This window comes from Papio anubis, chromosome 5 (assembly GCF_008728515.1).
Source record: "Papio anubis isolate 15944 chromosome 5, Panubis1.0, whole genome shotgun sequence".
NCBI lineage: Eukaryota > Metazoa > Chordata > Mammalia > Primates > Cercopithecidae > Papio > Papio anubis.
Genome location: NC_044980.1, coordinates 125,428,793 through 125,446,245, shown reverse-complemented (window position 1 = coordinate 125,446,245; position 17,453 = coordinate 125,428,793). Strand labels below are relative to the sequence as shown.

Genomic DNA, 17,453 nt, shown 5'->3' with positions numbered 1-17,453 from the left:
AGCCACTGTGCCCAGCCACTTCTACTTTTTTGCTATTATGAATAATGTTGCTATGAACATTTGTGGAGAGGTTTTTGTATGGACATGTGTTCCTAGTTCCCTTGGGTATATACCTAGGATTGGAATTGCTGGGTCATAAACTATTTTATCCTTTTGAGGAACTGCCAATTGTTTTCCAAAGTGACTACACCATTTTTCAATCACTCCAGCAATGTAGGAGGGTTCCAATTTTTCTACGTCTTCAGCAACACTTATTGTCTTTTAAATGTTATTTCTTCTTTAATGAAAAAACTTCATTTATGCACGTGGTAACACACACACACACACTTACAATGGAAAGCCAAAAGTCTCCAGCCCTGTTTCACCCCTCCTTAGTCCAAGTCCCATTCCCAGCAAACCATCTTCCTTTTTGTTTTTAGTTTTTCCATGACTATCATTATAATTCCAAAGATTTCTTGATTCATTCATTATTGTTTTTTCTTTTTATTATGAAAACTTTCAATTATGTATAAAAGCAGAATAGTATAATCAACCCCCTGTACACATCCCCAGCTGCAACAACTGTCAATCTATGACCACTTTTACCAACTGTTTTTGCTTTATCAATGTTAGATATCGTATATTTATTTCCCTATTGAAGAAAGAAAATTTACCTAATTTATTCTACCTCTTCCAAATTTTTATAGTAAATTATTTTTCATTCTTCTATTACCTTTGTAATTTTGATAAATCCCTAAACCTTGTGTTCTTGTTCCATCCACCGTAGACAGTGTTATTTAACTCCCCCTTCTCCATGCAAGCTGGAGATAGCAGTGCCCACCTCTCTTTCTTTTCTTCTGCTTTCCCCTCCCAGCTTTTTCCAGCTATAGCTCTTATATTGTTCCCTGGATAGCAATTTGTAGTCTGTTCTCTAATCATCATCAAGTCTTCTGTGCTTTGTCTATTGGTTGGTTTTAAGACTTGAGAGTCAAGATAATTTACATTATTACGACTTTAAATATCATTCACTGTAGAGCCATGTGGTGTACTAAGGATTACTTCTTTTTTTTCTGTAGACTCAGTATAACAATCCTTGTGCCAATGGGGGAAGAACATTTTAGACATCCAGTTGATACCTTTTCTGTTCAGAAATATATGGTAATCCGTAGCACTCATGGACCCACAGTGTCTTATTTACATCTTGTGTGGCCTTGTATTCTTTAATTATCTTGTGCATTATATCCCTAACTCGAGAGGGAGCTCCTTGAGGGGGAAGTGGTCTTTCCTGTTTTGCTCCCACAGCATTTATAGTCTCTTGGTAAATTAAATTGATTTCCCTAAAAGTTGCAAACCATGATTTCATTTGTCAAGTAAACATACCCAATACCTTAAATGCCATTGCTGTTAGATTCTATATATACTTTATTTTATGATGAGTTATAAATATATAAATATTTAAAAAATAAAGCTATTAAAAACTCATAAATTAAAATATTCAGCTCCGACACTTTGAATATTTCTCTTTCATGATCGTCTTTAGCCTTTCCAAGAAGTCTTCCAACGTACTCTGGCTGGCTTCCTTCACAGGACAGGAGTTCTACAAAAGAAGCATTTAATTAGCTTGCATTGGTAAGCATTTGTCTTGCCTGCCTGTCTACTTGATCAAGCCTACTCTGGTACTTGCCACCTGAACACTTACCAAACCAAGGCCTCCAGTCTAGCCTGACTGGGAGTCGTCTCTATCACTAGGCCAGCAGGTGTTGCCTGTTTTGGGTGCATACTACTTACACTTCTAGAAATGGTTACTGTATACCATTACCTATCTGCTTTTGGGGTGGGCAGGGCGGCGGGGAGTGCAGTCTCTGGAGAGGTGTGTCACAGCTAGGTGCTTGCTCAGAGGGTGGAACTTGAAGGTGCTGGCTCAGACCTGCCCGTGCTCTACTGGGCCTTCTGCATGGCTGCCTGGACTGCTGAGAGAGATTCAGTCATGTGGCCCTCCTGTCATTAAACAGCAGCACTGCAGCACAGCAGCCCTAAAGGTGGGAAGGATTCCAGATGCTACCCCCAGGCCACTGCTTCAGTTTGAATCTCAGCTCTACCATTTATTAATTGTATTGCTGAGAACGTACTACTTAATTTATAAAAGCTTCAGTTTATTTTTAAAGTCGGGACAATTGTTTGCCTACTTGCCTGCTTCATCAGATAATGGAGAGAATTAAAAGAGAACATGTGTTGTGCCAAGTTCCTATCCTGTGACCTATCCCATTGTCTACAAGGTGATAGGCCCAAAGAAGGGATACATGTCCTTGTTCTCTTCTAAAGCCAATTAATTCCTCCACTCGATATTAGATAACACCCACTCTGGGCCACAAGGACTTCTGCCCTCTAATGATTCCTCCTCTTTCTCCTCTCTTCAGTTCTCCCTACTCCACCAGACCATTCCCCCAGGTGCATTAGCATGCTGGGTATACACCCCACCTTAAAAGAGCTTCCCTCACTCCATAACCGCCCTGCAGCCATGGTTCAGTTTCTCTGCAGCCTTATAGCTAAACACCTTCAAAGAGTGTTCTGCCCTCACTGTTCCTTCTTTGGCTTCTCTCACCGCCCCATCCTCGGTGAGCCCACTCCAGCTGGACTTTCCTTCCTGCTTCTCCATTTACATCAGCCTCACCCATGACCTCCATCAGTCAAACCCAGCGGCCTTTCTCAGTCCGCACCTGACCTGACCTTTCAGTACATTTGAAACAGTCGACCCTCCCTCCGTGAGTGTCCTCACTGGCCTCCTGGGATACCGCCCACTCTCCAGTGTTCTCCTGCCTCACTGGTCTGAGGAGTCTCAGGCCCCTTTACTGGATCCTCCTCTCCTGACCTCCATGTGTTGATCTCAGGCTCAGTCCTTTGATCTCTCCCTTTCTGTCATTCAGACTTTCAATAGCATCTATCTAAGGACTCTCCTTTTTGTACTGCAAGTTCTGACCTCTCCCCTAAGTTCCAGACTTTTCTAACCATCTTCTCAACATCTTCACTTGGCTGTCCAACAGCCACCTTACATGTACAATGTACAAAATTGAACTCTTGATCTTCTGCTTAACCTCCAGCCCTGCCTTGCCCCCAGTCTTCCATCGCTCTATAAACAGTACCAACCATCGCCAGAGGGGTTTAGGCAGGAACGAAGAGGTCATCTTTTCCTCCCCTGTATCTTACCCCTTACAACTGATCTGTCAGCAAATCTTTCTGGTTTTATTTTTAGTCATATCCCAAATCTATTCACTGTTCCCATCCTGTCCATGCCACCATCATCTCTAGCCTGGTTTACTGCCTCCCAACAGGCCATCTTGCTTCTATGCCTCCCCCTTTCAGCCTATTTACCACACAGTAGCCAGACTGACCCTTTTAAATCACGTAAATCAGATCGTACAGTCTTTGCCCTGCCCAAAGCTCTGCAGGTGTTCCCTGCCATACTCGTGGTGGAATCTCAAGGCCTTGTGTGATCTGCTGTCCTAGAAACTCCCCCTCACTCACTGTGATCCAGCCACACTGGCCTTCCTACTGGTCTTCAAATACAGGAAGTTCATTTCCATCCTAAGGCCTTTGCATAGCTCCTCCTTCTGCCTGGAATGGTCTCTCCCCAGTTAGTCATGTGGCCTGCTCCCTCACTTAATTCAAATATCTGCTCAGATAATGTCACCAGCTCCTAAGTCAGCCACCTCCCCCATGACCCTTATGTTCTTTATTCCTATGTTTTTCTTTGTAGCACGTATCACTACTGGGCATCATTTTACATGTTTGTTTTTCTAACTGTCCCACTAGAATATCCCACGAGAACAGGGACTTGGCCTGCATGTCTTTAGTGACACGTCCTCAGCACCTAGAACCGCACCCAGCACTTACGGAACTTCAGCAAATACTTAGTGAATGAGTGAATGAATGAATGGGTTGACCAAGGGTGCTGCAGCTCCTAAGGAGTGTTTAGAAGTGAGGCTGCTGTCCACCAGGAGCCATGCTGCCAGCTTGCTAGGAATACAGTGCAGCTTACCAAGCCCGCCAGGCCCCAGAGGTTCCTGTCGAGCCGTTTCAGGAATCGGATCAGCTGCTTGTGCCTGTGGAACTGCTGTGCAGTCGCACCCAGGCAGCGAGTGTCCTTCTCATGGTGGCTGTAGAACTGCCGGAGCACAGTCGCAGCCCTGCAGAAGGTTTCCTTCTCAGTTGTGTTCTGGAAAGACAAATGCCACAGATAGCCAAGTGCCAGCTCCATTTGGAGGATGGGAAAGAGATTTTTTCCTCTTGATTTCTTCTTTTCAGAGGGACAAATGGAGGTGAGTTTGCTCAACTACAGACCTGTCTTCAAGTATTCCACTGAAGGAAGGCTGCTTGCCACAGACACAAACCTCTGTCAACAACCTCTCCCAATTGCAAACGCAGCAGCCTTCTCCCCAGAACCCCCCAGTTTCCTTTCTCTTGGAGGATTTTGCTGAAAGGGTACCTGAATAAAGCCACCCCACAAGGAAAGGGCACAGTGGGGACTAGAATGCAGGACTATCTATTGCTACAGCCCACGTTCCGCGTCCGTATCTCTATACCCCATGAGCTATTCTGCTATGGACAGTGCCCACATGAGCTCTCAGTCAGGTTCTGCTCTCGTTCCCAAAGGTTTTAAAATCCAGCTTTCCCTGGAAATCCTGCATGCCTGTTGAATAAATGAGGGCACATCCTTTGGCCTGGACTCTGCTGCTTTGGGCAGCACTATTCGTTTGGTCCTCCCCATGGGAGAGGAGAGCAGCACATGGTCCGAGTGAGGAGCTAAGACATTACCCCAGGCAGCAAGAGATAAGTCCACAGATTGGGGAAAGGTGTCCTGGGAGATCAGGGGAGGCTCTGGGAGCAGGTGCCATTGAGCTGAGCGTTGGGCAGAGTTTCTGTAACGGGCCTTTTGGCCCCAAATGGTGCAGAGTGAGAATCTCCCTGAAATGCTGGCAACTGTGAGGGTCTGGCCATATGGCTCTTCCTGGGGCCCTTAACCTTAGAGAAGGGAATGGACACACAGGGAGACAAGTCATTGGGAACCCAGGAGAGGGATTTTATCTCGGTCTGAACTGGTCTGTCCTCTCATTTTTCACTGAAGAACAAAGATGCAGAACTTGGAGAGGGTTCTTAGCTTGAGCCTAGTTCCTTTATCCAGTTGAGATAAAGCTATCCCCAGCCTCTCCCCCGACATGCTCTGGTCCCTTGCTACTCAAAAGTGTGGTCCATGACCAGAATCATGGACATCACTGGGAGCTTCTTAGAATACAGAATCTCAGACCACCCCTGCCCCACCCAGACCCTCTGAATCAGAACAGTGACAAGATCCTCAGGGATTTCTATCAGCAGCACTGTCCAAGCAGCTTTCAAGTTCTTACAGTTACATTTTTTTTTTCTGATGATCAAGGTAACGTGTATTTACTATAAAGGTAATTATATATTCAACAAAAGTACATTCACTCATCCCATCAGCCAGAGGTAACTACTGCTGTTAATATTTTGGTAAATATCATCACACTTTAAAAAACACTTTTTAAAATAGGGATCAACTGTTGATACTGGTTTGTAACTTTTTTACCCTTTGCATATACTATAAGCATTTCCTAAGCCCTTCGGTGGTATTTGAGAACATGGGTTTGAGAGCTGCATAGAAACGCATTGCATAGTGGTGCTGTCGTTTGTCAGGCCCCTTTACAATTGTAATTTGCCTTATTTACAGCAGCTTTCTCTTTCTGTAAATAAGTGGCAGTGAGTAAACTATATAAATCTTTGTGTTCATCTCTTATTTATATAGGCTACATTCTAGGAATGCAGTTCATATTTTAACGTTTTTTTTCAGGAAGATCTAGACCCAGATTGAGGCACCAGAATCCCAGGCTACGGAAGCTTCCCCTTTCCTCTGTGGGGCGTGACGTCCCATGGGCAGAGCGGTTGGAAAGACATTTACTTAATGAACTGACTGAGAGTCACTCCTGGTTCCTGATTCTAGTTGGAAATATGAGAGTGTGTCAGTATTTTTGGGCTCTTGGAGCCAAGAAACAGACCTCTCTGTGCTTTGTGGGCGAGTCGAGGTGGAGGGGACACAGGGGCTGGTGGGGGGCGGCAGATGCTACCTGAGTGTCTGGAGGTGGGCAGACATGCATGCTGCTGCAGAGGGAACAGTGAGCTTCAAGAAGGCCAAAAAGCCTTTGCTTCTTTTCCCACAAACGTTGGTGAGATTTTTCTGAAATGCTGGCTTGGAGCCTGGAAATTAAACTTAATTTTGACCCATATATGGCCACATAGTATGGGAAAAAATCCTCTAAAGATATTTTTCAAAGGACTTTCTAAAGGAAACAAGGATAAAATAAGAATTGAAAAGAATCTGCATTAAATGGAAAAACTTTAAAAGAATACATCCTAAGGGCAGCTTTAGTGCAAGGCCTTTACGTTTTAGTTGCTCTGGTATCGCAGCGAGGGGGCGACACTCCATCCCTGCTGTGACCCTGGACTCCTTCTACCTGCCTGTCTAGCTCCGGCCGCTGAGTGTGTCTGCCAGTGGCTCAGGGAGTGCACTTTGACAGCCTGGCTGACCTCACCGTTCAGAACTGCTTAGGGAGTGACTGAGAAGGAGGTCTGTCCCTCCCGGGAATGTCAGGAAACAGCCACTTAGGAGATTTCTTCTGTGGCAGTGACTCTGTGAGAGTTCTGACTTGGTTCTTGACCAGCCTCACTGAGGACCATACAAATCCAGCCCGACTGGCACTGCATTCATTATCTCCCATCCTGCCCAGGGTAGTCAGCTAGTGCTCTATATGAGAAACTCCTTCAAAAAACAGAGATATTTGAGGTTCATTATGGAACTCTCTGTAGAATTATGAACTTTAGCTCTCTTTGGTAAGTAGGAAATAGCTCCATCTACTCGTCCACCCAAGAAACCCTTCATCGACCAGCCAGCTTGCTTCTTCCCACTTTGCCGTTCCTCAGACCGCCTTGACTTCATAGACACCCCAACAGGTGTTACCTGTGAAGCCCAGGACCTAGATCAGTGCCTTCTTTCCAGCAACTGCCAAGAGTAGAATGCTACCCAACTTAGAGATACTAAAATTCTTGTTCCCCCCGAAGAAATAAAATCAATAGGCTGGATTTTGGAAAGATGTTTTCTTTGGGAACACAAAGAAGTACCTTTTCCTCTGCATACCACCTGTGTAGGTTTTTGAAAATAGCAACATTTCACTGTTCTGAAATATCTTAACATGTAAGTAAGCAGTGCTGAATCTTCGAGGGGAAGAAAAGAGTAGAAGAGTGAGATTGAGAACTCCAGGAGGATGAAGTTCGGGGAAGGCGAATGAGACAGGTAAGAGTAAAGGCAGGCAGTGGGGATTGTTCTAGGAGATGTCTGTGTGTGTGAGAGGGAGGTGAGTGAGGACTGAGTGAAGAGGGGAGTTAAGGACGGGAGGGCAGTGGTGTCCTCGCCTGCGCCTGGAGGTCTTCCAGAAACAGCCCAGATGGATAGCCCCAGGCTCAGCATCCTGGAGGGTTTGATCCTTTCCAACCTGGGCACCTCCTTCTTAGAATCATCGCTTCTCTGCAACATGTCCTTGCTTTTAATCAGGGTTATATCATCTCACAATAACACTTTCCACTAACTCAAGAACTGGATTCCAATCAACCTTGCGATCACCTTCAGAATCACTTTCGTATCTTCACACGTGGAAACTGAGGTGCAGAGAGGTGTGAAGATGTGCCGAAGGCCAGCCACACAGCTGTCAGTGGCAGAGCGGGGTCTAAAACCATAGGCAGTCTCACCTCCAGGCCCTCAACCCTCACCCTTCCTCCAGGCCTGACTTCTAGTGAGGTGGCCCTTCCCTTGGCTTTGTTAGAGCCTTCTCAGCAGTGCCACAGGCCTCCAGAGACCCAGTGCTCAACCCGGTGGACTCTTGGCTTCTAGTAGGAGCCATCTCGGTTGGAAGGACTTAGAAATTTTGTGTATACACACACACACACACACACAAACTGTTGTCCAGGTGCAGTGGCTAATCCCAGCACTTTGGGAGGCCGAGGTGGACGGATTGCTTGAGCTCAGAAGTTCAAGACAAGCCTGGGCAAAATGAAATGGCAAGACCCCATCTTTACAACAAAAATACAAAAATTAGCCAGGCGTGGTGGCGCAGACCTGTCATCCCAGTTACTTGGGAGGCTGAGGTGGGAGGTTAGCTTGAGCCTGGGAGGTGGAGGCTGCTGTGAGCTGAAATCGCACCACTGCACTCTAGCCTGGGTGACAGAGCAAGACCCTATCTCAAAAGAAAAAAAAAAACAAAGTGTGGATTTACCCTTCAGGAATCTCATCCTGTATTGAACTCCTGGGATAACGTTTAATGAATGAGATAGTCCAGATAAAGGCCCGAAGAGCAGTTTCCCTCATGAAGCAGGATGGGCCCTGTTCTATGGCCTGGGTGCCAGGGCGTGACCCTGCCCAACACACAGGGCTTCACTGCAGGCCAAATCATCCCCCTAGTTCGCATGGAAAGCAGTAGTTAGGAGACCCACTGTGAAATTGAGGCTTTGGGGCTTTCATTCTCAGCCGTGTGTTTCCATGAAAACAGGAACTGAAATGCACAAAACTATTGATACGGCTGTAGTCATGTGTTTGTCAGAGAAAATGCACTATCAGCTGTCAAATCTATCTCCTCCCACTACAGATAGAGGGGTGGGGGTGAGGCAGCACAGGAGGCAGAGAGGCGAGGTGCCCAGGCAACCGGAAGCAGGGATGTGCTGGACGCTGCCCAGCAGGATGGTTCCGGACCGAGCTGGACGGGAATTCGGCCCGCCAGAGCAAGCTGAGGAGCCCTGGACCGCCAGCCCTGGAACCCAGAGGGCTGTTAGGTGGCCAGGCTGTGGAAGAGGAGGGGCTCTGGTGATACCTTTTCTGTTGCCATAGGAAGTCTCTTAGACAAAATGAAAGCTCCCTCAACCTGTCATCTCAATATCTGTTTCTGTGAGAGTATTTGGTTTTTCAGAAATGTATGGGCCAGAAAAATTCTCCCATTCAACAGGCATTTATTGAGTGCCTCCTACGTTCCAGGCACTATGCCAAAGCTAAGTAAAACCCAAGAGGGCTTTTCTTTGACCAGGATCTGAGTCAGGACTATAGCATGTAAGCTTTCTATTACACATCTAAATCAAGTGAAACCAGAAAGACCAAAACACACTTAAGAGTAAAAATCAGACTTCTCGTTCTTTGAAAACATCTAACACCTTAGAGTTAATTTGGGCCCGCTTGTTTTCCATTAGACAGGTTTCTTATTCAGACACTTGGGGATGGATCTCCCCATTTGCTAAAACAGACCGTGGGACGGCTTCTTACCTTGGAGGCAGCAAGGATGTCCGTTATGGTCAACTTGGTGCACAGAGTCTTGGTCCAGGCAGAAATGAGAGAGCAAGAGACAGAGTTAACCTCCAACTGGACAGAGCAGTCCTTGATGAGCATCTCTCACTCCCTCCAACTGAGGAAACTTCCTACAAACCCTCAGAAAAAAGAGTGACAGGGGAAGCCTGGCTGTGTGCCCTGGGCTGCCACCAACCACCAGTTCCAACTTCTCTAGCAACTGTTAACGTTTTCATGGCCTAGAAATACTGACAGCATCACCAGAACATCTGGAGAGATGGTGCCAGATAGGTACTCACCTTCTGCTCTGTGAGGCTGTTCAGAGTTTCGATGATCTCCCGTAAGGCGATATGGCAGTTGTGTCCGTGGGCAAAGTTGCCGGCACATGCTAGCAGGAAGAACAGAGGGGGAAGCAGTTGGGAGGTGAGACCCATTAATAGGTGTCAATTTGCAATGACAATGTGAGACAATTAGTTTATCAGGAGAAGCTAACGATGCAATGCTGACAAAGATATCTCTATATATAGATTTAAAATTGCTGAAACCGAGGGAAAATGAGTTTACATTGGAAATTTTCGTTACACCAGATTGTCAGTCACTTGGGGCCAATCAGCACCTCTCTTCCAGGAGAAAAAATGCCTCACAAACAGGTAAAATGTTCCTGTGAAATCAGACCAATAGGAAAATGAAACCTTTTTAAAAAAAATTAACTACAAAGTTTCAGCATAGGAAATTACACCATAATTTGCTCTTTAGATTAATCTTATCAGCTTGGGGCTGCTGCTGGCTTTTTGCTTTGCATAGAAGGGAGAGGCCACAGGTGTCCGAATTTGTTGTAATGCAGTCCTCCTGGGGAAAGATAGAGTAATATCAAGAAAGTTTGACTTGAAAAGTATTTTAACCTGGCTTCTTCCAAGTACAGGTGGTATCTTGGAAACTGTCCTGTCGTGGAAAAGCTGATCTGGGGCTCTTTCTCTGCGTAGAGGGAGAATAACAGGCAGACTCTCCTGCCCCAGCACTGGGGGACAATGTTCTCCCAAGTTTAGGTGTTTGGAGAAGGACAGGCCACATCAGGTGAGGCCTAGTTTGGGTCCCAGCAGGTCCATAAGGTTCTTACCCATAAGGAAGCCCTTGGCAAGGTAAGTCTATTCTGAGGTTTCAGGAATAACTTTTTTTTTTTTTTTTTTTTTTTTTCTGAGACAGGGTCTCACTCTGTCACCCAGGCTGGAATGCAGTGTTGTGATCAGGGCTCACTGCAGCCTCGACCTCCCAGGCTCAAGTGATCCTCCCACTTCAGCCCTCCCGAGTAGCAGGTGCGTGCCACCACACCATGCCTGGCTAATTTTTATTTTTATTTTTTGGTAGAGATAAGAGTCTCACTATGTTGCCTAGGCTCATCTCAAATTCCTGGGCTCAAGTGATCCTCCTACCTCGGTCTCCCAAAGCTCCGAGATTACAGGTGTGAGCCACCATGCCTGGCCAGGAATGCCCACTTTTTGAATGGAACCTAAACATATCCTCAGCTAATTAGGAAAAAGAGCTACAGTCTTATCAACTTACAAATCAGCTCTCCTTGTCAGTGCCCCACCACCCGCCCTGCTTGTTTTTTATTGAATTCATGTGGACACAATAAGGTGCTCATTGCCTCACCCCAGCCGTGAACGTAAGGATCCCGCCATTCACTCAGGTGCCTGGGCCCTGTGCACAGCCCACCCAGCCTCCCAGTAAGGGCTCATGGGCAGCAGGATTATTGGGCCCTGCCTGTCCCCTGCTTTTCTCCCGGAACCTTCCCTTCCCTTGGTCTCTGACCTTCTTTTCACTATGAATTTCCTTTTTTTTTTTTTTTGAGACAGTCTCGCTCTGTCACCCAGGCTGGAGTGCAGTGGCGCAGTCTCAGCTCACTCCAAGCTCTGCCTCCTGGGTTCACACCGTTCTCCTGCCTCAGCCTCCCGAGTTGCTGGGACTACAGTCACCCGCCACCACGTCTGGCTAATTTTTTGTATTTTTAGTAGAGATGGGGTTTCACCGTGTTAGCCAGGGTGGTCTTGATCTCCTGACCTCGTGATCCGCCCGCCTCTGTCTCCCAAAGTGTTGGGATTACAGGCATGAGCCACCGTGCCTGGGCCTCCCTATGAATTTCTTATGGAAGATCATCTAAAAAGGTGTGTTGCTGAAGTTTTGCCTCTCTTCCAACCCCCCTGACCCCCTCCCCCACTCCCCCGGCCGCCACACTCTGTCACCCAGGCTGGAGTGCAGTGGTGATCATAGCTTACTGCAGCCTTGAACTCCTGGGCTCAAGGCATCCTCCAGCCTCAGCTTCCCGAGTAGCTGGGATTACAGGTATATGCCACCACGCCTGGCTAATATCTGTATTTATTTATTTATTTATTTTTTAAATAGAGACCGGGTTTCACCATGTTGGGCAGGCTGGTGTCAAAGTCCTGGCCTCAAAATGATCCACCCACCTCAGCCTCCCAAAGTGCTGGGATTATAGGCATGAACCACCATGCCTGGCCAAGGTTTTGCCTCTGTTTTGGATCTTTTCTTCCCTCATTATTATTATTAAATTGACAAATAAATATTGCCTATATATTTAAGCTGTATGATATAATGTTTTAAAATGTGCATATGTTATGGAATTGCTACATCAAGCTAATTACACAGTACTTCACATATTTATTGTTGGTAAGAACATTTAAAATCTACTGTCTTTGTGATTTATGTGTTTACTTATTTTGAGGTGGAGTTTCACTCTGTTGCCCAGACTGGAGTGTGATGGCGCGATCTCGGCTCACTGCAACCTCCGCCTCCTGGGTTCAAGCGATTCTCCTGCCTCAGCCTCCCGAGTAGCTGGGATTACAGGTGCCTGCCACCACGCCCAGCTAATTTTTGTATTTTTAATAGAGACAGGGTTTCACCATGTTGGCCAGGCTGGTCTCGAACTCCTGACCTCAGGTGATCTACCCGCCTTGGCCTCCCAAAGTGCTGGGATTACAGGGGTGAGCCACTGCACCTGGCCTCTCTTCATGATTTTTAAGTATACAAAACATTGTTATCAACTGTTGTCACCATGTTGTACAGTGGCTCTCTTGAACTTATTCCTCCCAACTGAAATTTTATATCCTTTGACCAACATCTTCCTGATCACCACCCTCCCAGCCCCTGGTGACCATCATCCTACTCTCTGCCTCCCTGAGTGTGACTTTTTTTGATTTCACATATGTGTGAGATCATGTGGTATTTGTCTATCTGTGTCTGACTTTTTTCACTTAGCATAATGTCCTACAGGTTCATCCATGTTGTGGTGAATGACAGGGTTTCCTTCTTTTTTAAGGCTGTGTAGTATTCCACTGTGTATATATAGTTTTGGATCTTATCGCAGTGCCTCAAGTTCTGTGAAGGAGAGAATCTGGATAATTTTATCAGGAAGGTCGTTAGACCATATTTAGGATCCTTCCATTGGGACTGGGCAGCAGAGTTACCAAACTAAATGCAGTGGCTTCAGATGCCAAAGCACCTGCGATGAGCCACACCTAACAGGTGAGGGGTATGGTCCCCCACAACACTGCCCTCACTTCAGTTGCCAGCTGCACATTCAGGGGTCCCCAGCCCACCCTCACTGCTGACTGGCTGGCTGCAAATCTGGGAGTTTCCACTATCCCTCAGGTTCCAGAATTCACTAGGATAACTGACAGAACTCAGGAGAGTGCTGTACATGAGGCCACAGTTTTATCATAACAAAAGCATTCAAATCAGAACCAGCCAAAAGAGGAGACACAGGGGCAAGATGGAGGAGGGGCCCAAACACAAAACTCTCATTGTCTTCCCCCTGTGGCATCAGAGGCATCACCTGCTCAGCACTTTGACGTGTGACAAAATGCTGAGTATTTCCAAGCATGTAGGCTCACTTGAGCTTTGGGGTCCAGAGTTTTTATTTGAGTCTCATCATGTAGGTGTGGTTGATGGAATCACTGGCCACTGGGTTGAACTCATCTTCCAGATTTCCTTCCAGGAGGCCAGGCTGATATCACAAAACCTCAATGGCGTGGCCAGCCCCTCCATGGTCATATTGTCAGCAAAAACTACCTAGGGCCCACCATGAGTCACTTCACTGGCATAAACTGTCAGGGTCCACCATGAATAATAAGATACTCCTATCACTTGGGAAATCCCTAGGAATTTGGGGCTACCTCCTGGGAACTGGTGACAAGGACTAGCCACATTCTTTACTCCAAGGGTTTGTAGCTGGTGGGACCTCCCAAGAGCTAGGACAAAGGCCAGACTTCTTGGGTAAAGTTGGTTCTTCGCTGCACACACTGGGGGAGAGTTATGAGAAGGGCAGGTGGTTGCTTCCAAGGCAGGTGGGGACTTTGAATCCGATGAACTATTATGTGGAATGAAGTAGAGCAGCGGTTCCAGTTAACACAGGAGGGAGCTCGTCAAGTTGCAGACTTGCTGGAGGGCTTCTGCCAAACAGGTTCTCAAGGAGAGTCGGGGGTGCAGAAGGGGAGCTGGTGGGGAGGGCAGGATTCTGGAGTGTCTGGCGGGCAGTGGAACAGCCATTTATGTGTCCATCTGGTGTTTTTCTAAGCACCCACTAATGGGCAGAACCTGGGCTTGAGGCTCTGAGGGCAGAGCTGGTGAGTGAAAAGGGAATATTAGGTGGGCAGCTTTAGCTCAGAAGCAGAATCCAGCTTGTTTTGTTTGTGTCAATGGTGGAGTGGGGCCAAAGGTGAAAGGATAAACTGTCCAGAACATTCGAGAGTGACCAGGAGTCTCCCCAGAGGGCAGAAGTAGGGGATGGGCCATCCTCACCTGCAGGGACAGCACCATGGCAGGCGCGGCACGTGGGTAGAGATGGGGAAGGTGGGTGCCTGCATTGTCAGGGCAATGACAGAGGAGGGCAGTGATCTCCACCACAACCACTGCGAAGGAGTCTCCGAGCCTGCAGGGCCATGGGCAGTGTCTTGGTAGGGTGTGGTGGGACGGGCACCAAAGTTCAGGAGGGAGGTTGAAGACTGTGCTGTCTCTGGGTGTGTGGGTCACAGGCCCCTTCCCCTTCTCTGTGTGAGAGCTGAGAACCGGCGCTGGCTCCTCTGTGGATGCAGAGTTTTCCCTTCAGGCCCTGGAACGTAGCAGTTATGAGCACTGGCTTAGGAGTCCAGCAAACGAGCCCTTGTCAACTCTGTGACCATGGATAGATCATTAACTCTCTCTGGGTCTCGGTTTTCTCACCTGTGAAATGGGAATAATGTGACTCTTCCTTGTGAGGAGCAAGTGAGCGGTTCCATGGAAAGTACTTGGCATGGGTCATCCAGAAAGGGGGTCTGTTAACAGAGGCTGCTGTAGCACACGGTGGCTAAGAGAGTGGACGCTGGGCCCAGGTGGTCTGTCAGGCCTGGCTGCTGTGCCTCCTGGCTGTGTGACGTTGGGCGTGCTACTCAGCCTCATCTGTGAAATGGAGGTCATAGCTGTCCCTGTCTCATGAAGTTGCTCTGAGGAATGAATACACTGAAGTTTTCAAGTATTTAGAATAGTGCCTGGCACACAGTGAGTGCTATGATGATGATGACAGGTCATATCTTGAGTTGCTGGAATGACTGATGATGCTTCATCTATTAGGCAAGCCCAAGTCTGGACAGGGCAGTAGAGATCTGGCCAGACGGGCCCTCTGCACAGGTTCCTCCTGGATGTGCTCCTTCTCCGTCTTTGAGTTGCCGTCCTTGTTTCTGGTGGGTTGCCATCCTCACACTGCAGCCCGCCTGCTTTAGTATCTGGATTCATTACAGGGAACAGACACAGCTGTGGGTGCTTTAGTCAGGAAAGGATTTCATGCAGGAAAGTAGGTGCTTATGAGAATGTCAGGAGGGCTGGAGGGGCAGGCTCCAGGCTGGGCCCGGAACCCTAAAGACCTGACCCACTCGGTGAGCCACCCCTGAGGCTGTAGTGCCGGGATCCCAAAGTTGCTGCCTCTGCCGACCCTCTACACCGTGAGTCTGCTCCAGGACACCCCCACCTGACCCCCACACCGTGAGTCTGCTCCAGGACACCCCCAGTCTGAATGACCAAGTACATGGTGTCTGCTGCCCTCCCCTTCACAGCTTGTCAGCCTTCATCTAATTGGAGAAGCCAGATGCTCGCCTCAAAGGAGTCAGAAACGCGGCACTCAACTCGGAGAAAGGAATGCAGGTCGCGCAATGCAGCCCAGTCTCCATGGGCCTCGTCCATTGATGCTTGCTGTCCCAGCCATTCCTGTGGTCCTTGAGTCAGGTGAATCTCACCTCTCTCCTCTTCTGTCAGTCCTGCAGGTCAGCACCCAGGAGAGTGCTTTCCAACCCCCACAGGCTTTGTCATGGAAAAACATAAGACTTCTCTGAGGGAGGGGCACTTAAGCAGAGTTAGGGATGAGCCGGCTTTAGCCAGGAGCAGGGGCTGCAGGGTGGGGTAAGTGCAGGCAGGGGACAGCCAGTGGAAGGCCCCGGGGGCACTGAAGAGAGGGCTCCCAGGAGGGGAGCATGGGCTGAGGGGACCCAGCCAGAGCACTGCAGGCACCCGTGACAGAGGCAGCTGGCCTGAATCAGGTGGGACGGTGGCAGGGAGAGCTGTGGGCTCTTGAGTCATTTGTCCCAGCGCAGTGTCCAGGTTAAGACCTGGTGTCCTGGTGCCCACGGGACCTGGCTGGTTCTGAATCCCAGCTCTGGGTTACCTTGGAAAAGTTCCCCTGTCCAGGCTTCTCTGTAAAACTGGGCTGATTACAGGGGCAAGGGAATACTATAGAAGGTGACAAATATGAAGTGTTTGGTGTGGTGACTGACATGTCGCAAGCCCTCAGAAAATGCCATCTATCACCATCACCACGACCATCATCATTAATAGCACTTGGAAGTGACTGAATGTGGGGGTGAGGGAGAGCAGGAGGTCGCAGGTGGCCCCAGGTCTCTGGCTTGGGGAGGAGGCAGGGGAGGAGGGCAGGCGGCAGGTGGGAGCCACCAGCTAAGGGGCTGCTGCGGGCCATGCTCTGAGCACCAGGGAGGGTCCAGCCTGCAGGCAGTAGACATGGAGGTTGATTAAGCTGCGGGGAAGAACACAGTGTTGCTGGAAAAAGGGGTCCTGGTTCAGACCCCAAGAGAGGGTTCTTGGATCTCACACAGGAAGGAATTCAAGGCGAGGCGTGGAGTGCAGTAAAGAAGGGATGGTTTATTGAAAGCAACTCAGAGTAGGGTATCCTCAGAAAGCACGAGCAGGAATGCCTCATCTGCTAAAAGTTTTTCTTATATAGGGGTCTTGTCTATACAAAAGCCAAGCTAAGTTATGTCTGTGTGTGGGTGGGCTGACAGTGTCACAAAATGTAGTACTTTGTTGATTTAAAGAACGTTTTATCCTTGGCCTTTAGTGAGTAAGTACATCAAAGCATTACTGTAACTATCTTGAAAGCATATACTGTTATGAGACATCAGGACACCCGGACATTCTGCTGTTGTGGGAGTTTGTCCTTGCGGGCATGACTAAACTGCTTCCTTGGCATAAACATCTCATGACCATGGGTGGTGACTGGCAAGGAATATGCCTAGCTAGTTTTAAGATGGAGTCGATTTTAAAATGGTGTCACCCTGGCTCTCCTCTGTTCCTGTTGACCTAACAATATGGCCAGGGGGTGAGAGAAGACAGGGGACAAGAAATGAGCCAGGGGACTCCCATGACGCTGGAAGGTGATGATGCAGGGCGCATCCCATGACGCGTGAGAGAGGCCCAGAGAGGAGGAGCAGTGGTCAGTGGCAGCGATGTTCCTCGTAGGTGAGGCTAGATAAGGAAAGACACACGTTGCTGCACAGAGTGATGAGTTGATAATCAGTGACCTCATGAAATGTCTGAGTGCAGTGGGGGCACAGGAAGGGGCCAGATGAGGTGGAACTCGGTATGGGCATCTGGGAGGGCAGCTGTGTTGGGCTGCAGGCTGCATCGGTGGTTGACAGCTGTGTTCTGAATGGGACACAATCAGCACAGGCTGCCCCAGCTCAGTGAGTGGCAGCTCCGTCCTTGCAGTTGTTCACACACAACACAGGAACACCTCACACACTCACCTCCA

General features: G+C 48.2%; 1 protein-coding gene across 1 annotated transcript; it reads right to left on the bottom strand.

Moving 5' to 3' along the window:
* Positions 1-1,444: 1,444 nt before the first annotated feature.
* On the bottom strand, positions 1,445-9,801 carry IL4 (interleukin 4). The gene is given in 4 exon segments (NM_001112653.2): positions 1,445-1,576; positions 4,016-4,192; positions 9,347-9,394; positions 9,667-9,801. Coding segments are annotated over 4 exon segments (462 nt in total). The 3' UTR covers positions 1,445-1,474.
* Positions 9,802-17,453: the final 7,652 nt, after the last annotated feature.